Consider the following 10,856-nt stretch of genomic DNA (forward strand, 5'->3'; position numbering starts at 1 on the left):
GGACGGGGCGTGGTGCTGGGGGAGGAGGAGTTCTTGGCTCGCGGTGGCTCCCATCCCCTCTGGCAGATCCACGTGGTGACGGGCTCTCTCCCCGGCTGGGCCCCCGCCGACGACGGGGACGGACATTCCTGGCGAATGGGGCTGCTCTGCTGGCTCTGCCCCGGGCCCTCTCCCCTCCGTACGATGGCGGTGTGTGGAGGGGAAGGGCTGGGCCGTGAGCGATCCGATGGGGCGAGTCAGCCATGCTGGCGGCTGCCCGTGGCTTCTGCGGGTTCCTCCTCTGCCCTCCGTGCAAGTCTGCCTGCTGGCCTCTGGCGGGGAGCCGGCTGCCGGGCTGGGGTTGGTGTCCTCAGTCTTCTTTGAAGGGTTTTCATCGGAGTAAATCAGCCTCACCAGAATAATCCTCCCTGCAGCTGCTCCACATCTCGGACCCAGTTTGAATCAGGACAGTGAGGCGTCCGTTTCCTGCGGACCCTCCAGCAGGCTTCTCCGAGGACCCAGTCGTCAGCGTCAGTGTCAGTGGGAGCTGTGCAGTCTCTACCCCATCGTGAGTACCAGACCGGTGGGAGGTGCCTGCCCTGTGGTCATCCCAGGACCATCCCCGCCCCGCTGTCCATGGCAGGGCAGGGGGCAGCCTCTTCCTCGCTGCTTTAGTCCTGAGCTGGGTGCGCAGGTCCCCTTATTCGTTTTTCCAGAATTCTCCTAAACTCCAATTGTCTCCCCTAGGCAGTCTATTATTGATATAAAGAAATTCTTCTGCCCTGACTTGTTTGGCTCAGTGGATAGAGCGTCAGCCTGCGGACTGAAGGGTCCCGGGTTCGATTCCAGTCAAGGGCATGTACCTTGGTTGCGGGCACATCCCCGGTAGGGGGTGTGCAGGAGGCAGCTGATCGATGCTTCTCTCTCATCGATGTTTCTAACTCTCTTTCCCTCTCCCTTCTTCTCTGTAAAAAATCAATATATTAAAAAAAAAAATTAAAACAAAAAAAAGAAATTCTTCTGACTTAAAATTCCTTGAATTGGCCATGACTTGCAACTTCACCTGTACTCAAAGGGCACAGAAAATGAACCTCCCCAGGCTCTTCTGGCATAGAGACTACCTACCCCTTAAGGTGATGTTGGTCAGGTGGTCAGCAGGTGCAGCAAGCGAGCGGGTCTACATTGAACCTGTGTGGTGCGGGTCTCCTTAGGACTCAGCATGTGGTGGGAGCTCAACTGTGGTCTTGCAGTGTTAATGGGGGTCCTGCAGTATGGACGGGGTCCTGCAGTGTGGATGGGGGTCCTGCAGTGTGGATGGAGTCCTGCAGTGTGAATGGAGTCCCGCACTATAGATGGGGGGTCCTGCAGTGTGGATGGGGGTCCTGCAGTGTGGATGGCCGTCCTGCAGTGGGGATGGCGGGTCCACTGTCAGTTGTCAGTGGTGTGGTGGTGGTGGCAGCAGCCGGGCCTACCTGTCTCTCTCGGAGCTGCTGCTTGGCCTCCTTCTCTGCTACTTTCTCTTCAGCTTTCAAGTGTCTTCAGTTCATTCTTTCCCAGTTTCACTCGCTGCCATTCACTGCCACCTCACATCCTCATCATGGCCATGTTTCCCCAGGGCTCTACCCAAGGTGGGTGAGGTTCATGAGCAACTTTCAGGGAATCCTTTGCTGTCGTGTGCCCGTGCGCCATAGCTCTGAAGGCTGCAACTCAGGTGCCAGATGTCAAATATGGCTGTGGCCATGGATCTGGCAAAACCCAATGGCTCCCGTGTGTGTGTGTGTGTGTGTGTGTGTGTCCCAGTCCAGGGAGGTGTTGGCCAAGGGCATGAATAATTTTAAATAAACTTGTTATGTTTTAGAATAGATTTAACAATACCTTCAGAAGTTCTCATAACTCTTATAACCAATTTTTGGCCATACCTTCTCAGCTTCCTACCCACAAAACAAGGAGATATGTGGTGGGTGAGGAAACAGGAATGAAAGCCTTGCAAGTGGTAGAAGGAGACAGGTTCCCCACCTCCCACCCCAGAAAGCCTCTCCTGAGCTGTTCTCTGTGGCGGAGGCCACAGCACAGAAGGGCATGGAGTGAAGGCCCAGCGTGGGCGACACTGACAGCCTCCATAGACAGGTTAGCGGGGCCAGACAGCATCTCCATTCAGGCCCAGCACCGTCCACAACTGGTCTCCCCGTCTCACCAACCCTTACCGTCTTCTCCGTGTCCTCAAAGACTTCTCGGGCCTCTTCGTAGGAGCAAGTCTCTTCCCAACACTCTCTTTCAAGGTTTCCTTTCTTCATCTCTTCAAATAATGAATTTGCCCTCCGGACCCTGTCCAGGATGCTGTTGGCATGTTCCCGTTTGATGAACACTGGAAGACAGGGAAGCACACAAAGTACTTTATCAAATTATAAGGTCACTTCCCTGCTGCAAAAGGCTGAGAACTCCTTCCTCAGGCACCAGGCAGCTGGGAAAGAAACGCCCATCTCCCTCCTGACTCCTCCTTGAGTTACATACAGTACCTGTTCTAGACCCCACACACCCTTTTCTGGAGAAGTAGACACATCCCATCCAATCCACTACCACCCTCCCTGCACATTCACACCCAGCTTTAGGGTGGTCAATGCAAACCCCCTCTCCTGAACTCTCCCTTCTCAGAGTGGTTCCAGGCCACTGTCACCTCCCTCCCTGCAACCGGCTACTCCACTCTGTGCTTTGGCTCAGGCTGTGCCCCTCCACTCATCCTCACCCTGAGCCTCACCCACCCTGTATGTAGGTCAGAGTTCAGTGGGGAGTTGTGAAACTGTTTTGATCACGATCTACAATTAAAGGTCTGATTTATATCAAGTCCCAGGACTTCCAAATATAAATTAAAACAGAAGTTTTGCCCTAGCTGGTTTGGCTCAGTGGATAGAGCATCAGACTGTGGACCAGAGGGTCCTGAGTTCGATTCTGGTCGGGGGCACATGCTTGGTTGCAGGCTCCTCCCTGGCCTGGGCTGTGGTCGGAGTGTGTGAGGGAGGTGATCAATCGATGTGTTTCTCTCACATTGATATTTCTCTCTCTTCCACTCTCTCTAAAAACCAATGGAAAAATATCCTCAGGTGATGATTAAAAAACACAACAAAACAAAACAACCCCAGAAGTTTCAACCCGGCTGGTGTGGCTCAGTTGGTTGGAGTGTCGTCCGGGACACCAGAAGGTGACAGTTAGATTCCTAGTCAGGGCACACACTCAGGTTGTGGGTTCCGACCCTAGTCAGGGCACGTATGGGAAGCAATTGACGTTTCTTTCTCACGTCGATTTTTCTCTCTTTCTCTTTCTCTTCCCCCAAACCCCCCCTTCTCGTTTCCTTCCTTTCTGTCTCAAATCACTAAAAATACATCCTCAGGTGAGAATTACAAAGAAAAATAACAGCAATAACAAAAACAAAATAGAAATTTCAAGAAATAGTATTTACTATAATTTTCTACAAAATAGTACTTATTACAAAATTTTCTACTTGATTCTGTTATTTTTCATTAAAAGCAAAACCCCACTAAATTGATCTCATGACTCACAAATGAGTCGTGACCTGCTCATGACCAGTTAAAACGTGTTGGGTCAGAGAGCCTCTGAGTCCTCCCCGTGGTCTCTGTCTGCAGCTGGCTTGTCCCCACTCTCTGCCTGAGTCTTATCTCTCCCTCACTCACCACTCCTTTCTTCTTTCCATTGTGAGACAGGAGGCCCTCAGATTCTTTTCCTCGCCCTCTGCACTCCTCTCTCTTTTTCCACTGAAGAGTTTAGAGTTTCACCATAATACTCTCCACGTTGGTATTGCTAGTCCCAACTTTCATCCCAGCTCTATGCTTTCAACTCTCTCATCGTGGTGGATATCTCCCCTCATCTCAAACTCCAAACTCCCACGTCCAAAACCAAAACACACAGCCAGTGCTGCAGAATCTAGAAGGCCTGAGTTTCCAATACACCTTGGTCACCTACTACTTAATATTGGCAAATGCAAATTACAAGACATAGGCTTACTTCTTCGAGTTGTTTTAAAGAGTGTATACACTTCCCAGTGTCCAGTGTGGCACACATTAGGTGCTCAATGAAGGTTAGCTTCATTCCTACCTCAAATCACGTTCCCTTCCAAATTTCTCATTTCTTTTTGTGACATCAGTGTTACCCCAATAGCATCAGCCTCAAACTCGCTAGTATTTCTGGGCCTCTCCCCCACTACTTCGAATATCTGCTTCAATACCAAGTGCTGACTTTGAAATAAAATCCGCACAGCAGTTTCTCCCCTCTCATTCCCCTCCATGGGTCTCTTCTCTGTTCTGCTTTTCTCTTTCATTTTCTGACTTTGTACCGCTTTCTCCTCTCCTGCACACCTGGGTCGCTCCTCAGTGCTCCTGTCCTTGCACTTGGCCTAGGATGCAGACAAACCTCAGGGGTGATGCCACCTCTGTTCTCTCTTCTGACTTTGCTCTGCTTCTCTCCTTTCTGAGCCCTTTCTCTTTGGACAGGCCCTGGGGCCCTGGAAGGTCAAGGCACCCCCATCTGAGCCAGCCTTGGGCAGCCCCTCCCCCTGGCTGAGCCAGCCTGAGGGTGGCAACACCAGCTTCTCTCTCATTCTCTTCCCTGCCATGGACACTCTTCTCTGCCTGGGACCGACCCCCTCTCCTCCTCTCCCCCAGCTCCTGTTGGCAGAGGAAAGCGGCTTCTCTCTGTCTCTACCTGCCACCTCTCCATTCGCTCCCTCTCTTTCTTCATCTCCCCCTCTCTGTTTTCTGCCTCTTTCTCCCTCTGTCTCTGTGTGTGTGTGTGTCTGTCTCTGTCTTTCTGTCTGTCTATGTTTCTCTGTCTCTCTCCCTCTTCCTCTGCCCATGTGTTTCTGTTTGTCTTTATGACCTCTGACCGGCTGCCTGACTCTCCACCCACAGGGAGGCACACCTGGCCCTAAGCTACCTTGTCTGAGACCGCCAAGCCCAGCTGTCTCATGTCAGCCTTTGACAGGGGACGGGCACCCACTATCTACACTGTGGAGGTTCAAGGGCATCACCCCAGCTCCCCACCCTTTCTCCTCCTCCAGGAGACCACCATTGTAGCCTGAGGTCGAGGGGTGCTTACCACTTCCCCCGGGTGACAGGAGGCTGGCCAGGGAGGCACTGAGCAGGAGGAGGCACAGCGGGCCGGCCATGGTGTGGCCTAGGACAGTGTTGCGGTCGCACTGTGATAGCCTCCAGGGCAAGGTTCACTCACCCCAGCTCCGAGGGTGGAGGATTGTCCTTCTGCTTATCACAGCCTTCTGATTGGAGCCTGGGCTGGCTGTGGGTGAGGGACAGGGCAGTGACCACGCTCGGGGCAGCTCTGGGGAAGTCCTGTTGGAACCTCGTCGGTAACCGTATCCAGGGGGCTGCTTTGAGCATGGGAACTTTCTGTTCTGAGAAAGTATAAATGCAACTTTATAGTTTTCAGACATTTATGTGTGGCTCTCATTTCATCCTTACAATCATGATAGACGCTAAGTATCACTTCCCTCATCTTTTCTCCTGAAGAGAACACGGAGGCTTAGGGAGAAGTGAAGTGTCTGTGGTACACGTGGGATTTGAACCCAGGACTTGCCCTCTCAGTATCCTGATTGTCTCTGGGTCTGACCTGGTCCTGCTCAGAGGCCTCTCTCTCCAGGTGCTGTCAGGTGGGGCCCCACACAGGGCCTCCTGCACCTGCATGCCAGGCTTGTACCTTCCTCCCCAAATTCAGGGGCTCTGGGAGGCAGAGCTTGTCTTGTCCCTTTGCACCACAGGATTCCTTGTGCACAGGCCCCGACACAGACTTCTGGGAGGATAGCCCCTGCCTGGCGTGCCTGGTGGGGACTGCTCTGCTGGAACCCTGAGTGATCTGTTGACTGACCACAGGACAAGTTGGCTCAAGGTCAAGAGGGCTGTGCCAAGATGGCTCCTTGGCCTGCCTCTTAGCCCCTCAGCTCAGCCATGGTGGCACAGGGATTCTCTTGACAACTTGGCCTCACACGCTCTGCTGGGGGCCAGTCTTGAGGGCAGGGAGACGGAGCCCTGAGTCAGAGACCTCACAGTGTAGCTCATTTCTCACTTCTGCGCAGCTCAGTACAGATCCCCTGGGAGAGTTCAGAGGGTAGCATGGTACCTGAGCGTCAGGATCAGCGGCCGCTTCATCATCCAGCCCCTCTCAGAGGCTCCCACTCTCCACTCCCCTCATTCGGGGCCAAGGAAGTCTGGAAGGCACTGTCTCCAGGGAATATGGAGTTTCGGAGTCTCATTTCTTGGATCTCATCAGGGCTGTGTCTCTTTGCAACAAATGCCCGGTGTCAGGGAAGCGCGAATCACCTCAGGTCAGCAGAAGCAGCTGCCAACTTGGCAGCCAGGCTGGGGAGGGAGGTGTGTGCTAGGTATCGGGTGCTCACCAGGTTAGGGCAAGGTGGGCCAGGCGTGGGCACGTTTTTAAAGGGCCCCAGGTGCACCTTTGTCACTCTCTAAAAATCAATAAAAAGAAACATCCTCAGGTGAGGATTAAAAAAAACACACACAAAAACAAAATATAAGTACCCCAGGTGATTCTAGCATGAAGCCAGAAAGAAGAGCCAGTGGTTAAGTCAATGTTAAAATGCCCCGCCAGTGAGCAGGTCTCTGGGCCTCCCCTTCCCAGGGAGTCTGCCTTTCACAGGAAGCCCCTGGGGGACACACTCCCACCCTTGTCTCTGTCCCAGGTGAACCACAGGCCTGGGAGGCTACGCTGGACCTGGGGGAGAACCCACCCTGACCCTGGGGTGCGGCCACCCTTGCTGGGCCTTGTCTCTGCTCCCAGAACCTTGGTCATTTATTCTCAAGGGTCCCGAGTGTGGCCTGCCCAGAGGGTAGTTTAGGACAATCAGAAACAGAAAAAACGTGCTATGAATGGAAAGGGCCCCCCACGGTTTTGAGTGGAAGTGTCATCGGGAGAGTGTGAACCGCTGTTCTGTAAAGCATAACATTTCCAGGAGGAAGCTTCCAACCAGGCTAGGGAAAGGCAGGCCCAGTGTTCCCAATGACAGTTTCATTTCCCACCAACTGGAGCAAGGGCAAGGTCAGGCTGAGGAACCAACACAATCGCAGCAGAGAGGAAACTTACTCCAGGATTCAGCCTGTTCAGAGTGGCACGTGTTAACACACAATGAGACACCAATGGCTGCCAGGAATATTGGGGACAGAGGAGGGAGGAGGGCATTAATCTAATGACAGGGGAGTGGCAGTGACCTCCGGCTCACCCTGGGGCCTGGTCTTGGTTTTTTTCATGGACCTCTCGATCCACTTGAGGAAGTTGGTGACTTTGGTGTAGATCCCGAACTTTCCTTTCCGTGCACATCCTTCTCCCCAGCTGATGATGCCCGTGATAAAGTAGGTGTCCTTGAACCGGGTGACATGGGGACCCCCGCTGTCCCCCTGACAGGCATCCTCGAGCTTTGAGTCATAGCCGGCGCAGAACATGTTTGGGGTGATGCTGAAGCCGGTGGACAGCTTGCATGTGTTCCTGTCCACGTAGGGCACCTCCAGCATCTTGAGGGTGACGGACGTGCGGCCCATCTCGTGGATGCGCCCGAAGCCGCTCACGATGCCCGATTTCTGAGTCATGAGCGTGGACTCGGCCCAGTCCTTCTCTGGCAGGCAAGCAGGGGCCACGTTCATGCGGAATTTGATGGGCGTCTTCAGCTTGAGGAGAGCGATGTCACAGTTAAAGGTCTTATTGTCAAACTCTTTGTGTTTTGTAATCACCTCCACCTCGTGCACCATCTCATTGCCGTCTTCCTTCTCTGTGTTTCGATCGCCTGGAAAATGGTGAGAGCACGGCCATGTTAGCACAGCCTGGGCCACGAATTCTTGGTGGGTTACTTTTTAAAGTAGCTATTATTATTTTTGCTAATTAAAAAAAAAGGTATATAGTCACTAGGAAATTTGAAAAATATAAGAAATCATAAAGAGGTGAATTAAAATGACCTTCAATTTCACTATTTTTAGTCACATTTTTCTATGTACGCTCCGTTCTTCAGGGACTTCCAGTTCACTCATTTGTGTACCCATATTTCCCGAGGATGTGTTGAGTGCCAGGGACACGAGGGAGATGAAGGCCTGAGATTCTAGATCCGCGCTGTCTAGAGGGCCCCCACCAGCCACACGGGCAACTGGGCACTTGAAGTGTGGCTGGTCTGAACGGAGACGTGCTGTGAGTGTCAAATTTCAGACTTAGAGTGAGAATAATATTCAAAATAGCTCATAAATATGTCTACAATGGATTACCTATTGAGACATTCTGGGCGTTTTGAGTTAAATATGATATATTACTGAAATTAATTTCACCTGTAAGCTTTTAAAATGTATAGTGGAAAAGTTAATGTAACTAGCACATTAAAATTCATGTGTCTCACATTTGTGGCTTTCATCGGACAGCTCTAGAGTCTGGTAGGGGAGGACAGAAATTACGAAATAATCCCACACAAAAATATAAGGGGCAGAGAGACTCGGTGCGCAGATCGTTGAAGGGGCTCTGGAGGCCTCCCCAGAGGAAAGGTCGTTGAGAGGAGACCCAGCACTTGGGGCATGGACACCAAGAGACTCAGGGAGGACCATGAGGAAGGAGAACTAGGCTGGTTAGGACCATAGAGAACTGTCAGCTTAGAAAGACTGACTAGACCTGCCCATTTTCCTCCTACCTCCACTCTTCTCCTCATCTTCACCCTCCTCCTCCCCTTCTCTCTTCTTTTTCTCATCCTTCTTTCTCTCCTCTTCTTCCTTCTCCTTCCTTTTCTTCCCCTCTTCTATACTCTCCTCCTCTCCCCCTCAACCTTACCCTCTTCCTTCTCTTCCCCCTCCTCCTTTTAGCTTTCCTCTCCCTCCCCGTCCCCTTCCTCCTCCTTCTGCCCTCCCTCTCTTCCCCCTCCTCCTTATTGCTCTCCTCCCCCTCCCCCTCCTCCTTCTCCTTTTGTCTCTTCTCTTCCTCATCTGTGAAACTCCCCCCACGCCCCCAGCCTGGATTCCAGTAATTTTATCTAGTGTTTCCACCAATTTGATCAGTTCTAATTGTCTCTGAAAATTAGGCCGTGACAGTGGGACCTGCAGGGGTTAGGGGTGTGGTGCCACTTACCTACCCTCACCTTGAATAGCTTGGCTTGGTCAAGACAGTGAGCAGCAGTGAGGATGTAGAACTCATTCAGGATGGTGCCTCCACAGAAGCCTTCATTGTTCTCCTTGATGAGATGAGCCTGCAATGAGAATGCCAGGGCCAAACAGGTTGAACTTGACTTTCTGAGAAGAGAAATTTGGAATCTGTAATTCAAGCCTTCCTCTTCATTGCTTCTACCTGGATCAGGGCATTTCCCTCCTATAGGAGGGAAATGTGCCCACCTGAGCCTCCCCCACCCCCACCCCACTGCCCTTTCCAAGGAGAGAGCTGTGGCATCTTCAGACTGGAACACAGGGCCGGAAACAGCACACTACAGTGTTCATCTGATCACTCGTGCTATGGCCCAACATGGCCAGTGGCCAGTCACAGACCTGAGCTTGCATCACCACACCTGTCCCCCTGGCCATTCAGTCCTAGGCCCTGGCACAGTCTCTCTCCAAGAGGTGGCTCATGGTTGACCCCAGCCCACCTTCCCATCTCCTCCCAACCCACCACTCCCTGATTCCACAGCACGGGGGTGGGCAGCATCTCACGCCTTCTGGTCTTTGCTTTACCCACCAGGCAACAGACCCACTTATTCATTTACTCTACAGACATTTGCTGGGGCCCTACTAAGTGGCCAGTGCTAGCCACTGAGTAGAGTTCTGTCACAATTTATCTACCTTTTCCCCCCTATGGTCTACAAACTCACTCTGACAATGACTAGTCTTTTATTTCTTCTGGTTCTGTCATAGCACTCTCTAAAGAGTTATGCACAGATAAACAATTGTCACTGCGTTGAAGACCTTTATTGTCTCTGTGGCCATGAAGTAGAAGCCAGTCTGTGGACAAATGCTTGCCTACACTGGTGTGACTTGTGGGCTTAGAAGGGATCCACTATTCAAGCCAATCTCCCACAGCTCATGGAAGGCCACTGTCAAGGTTAATTACTGTGGAATCTATGTGCCTACTTCTGTAAGGGGTTTTCACCCTGATTTTGGATTTGGGAGTGAGGAGTATTCCACCTGGGAGTGAGCATTGATGGGGCAAGTGAAAGTCACCACACAAAATTCTCCTATATTTCTTTCCTCCCAAAGAACTGAGCTTGCAAATACAGAGATGGAGCATTTTTTTTTCTCCCCTTTATTATGGGAATTCCACATCCTTTAAGCAACAGTTACTGGCTGGGGATATGTGTGGGTAAATGAAACAAATAACATCAAGTTCTAAAAGAATTCTTGAAGATGTTCCTGTCTGGTATGTAGTACAGATGTTCCTTGACTTATAATGGGCCACGTCCCAATAAACCCATTGTAAGTTGAAAATGTGGTAAGTAAAAAATGCATTCAATACACCTAACCTACTAAATATCATAGCTTAGCATAGCACACCTTAAAGGTGCAAAGAATACAATAGCCAAAGACACTGTGAGGTACTGGTTGTTTACCCTCTTGATCACCCGGCTGGGCTCACTGCCAGAATCAGGAGAGAGTATCATACAGCACATGGAGAACCCTGGAAAGAACAATGTGTATCACTTTTATAACATTGTAAAACTGAACCATTGTAAAAGTCGAACCATCATAAATCAGGGGCCTTCTTTAATGTTTCTTTGCCCTTTTTTTTTTTTGGTATAATTTATCAACTCTTAATACAACTTGGGTGATGAGTGAGGGCGAGCCAGTCTTTCTAAGACTGGACACCATCTGTTCTTCTTAAAGATGGAGATG

At 51.2% G+C, this 10,856-nt stretch overlaps 2 protein-coding genes across 3 annotated transcripts in view; both read right to left on the minus strand.

The window, feature by feature from the left end:
- Positions 1-5,212, minus strand: part of LOC102259886 (coagulation factor X-like) — a 26,016-nt gene extending 20,804 nt beyond the window's left edge. Inside the window, exons 1-2 of the mRNA XM_005884429.2 lie at positions 5,086-5,212; positions 2,184-2,344 (exon numbers count right to left, since the gene is read on the minus strand). Coding sequence (XP_005884491.1) covers positions 2,184-2,344; positions 5,086-5,155 — 231 coding nt within the window. The 5' untranslated portion in view covers positions 5,156-5,212. The remainder of the gene's footprint in view (positions 1-2,183; positions 2,345-5,085) is intronic.
- A 1,881-nt stretch (positions 5,213-7,093) lies between these two features.
- The window catches only part of LOC102260494 (coagulation factor X-like), a 25,193-nt gene continuing 21,430 nt past the window's right edge, over positions 7,094-10,856 (minus strand). For both annotated transcript variants that reach the window (XM_014531950.1, XM_005884431.2), the window contains exons 7-8: positions 9,109-9,226; positions 7,094-7,795 (exon numbers count right to left, since the gene is read on the minus strand). In XM_014531950.1, the coding sequence (XP_014387436.1) occupies positions 7,197-7,795; positions 9,109-9,226 (717 nt within the window). In that variant the 3' untranslated portion in view covers positions 7,094-7,196. The remainder of the gene's footprint in view (positions 7,796-9,108; positions 9,227-10,856) is intronic.

The sequence above is a fragment of the Myotis brandtii genome, unplaced genomic scaffold (assembly GCF_000412655.1).
Source record: "Myotis brandtii unplaced genomic scaffold, ASM41265v1 scaffold83, whole genome shotgun sequence".
NCBI lineage: Eukaryota > Metazoa > Chordata > Mammalia > Chiroptera > Vespertilionidae > Myotis > Myotis brandtii.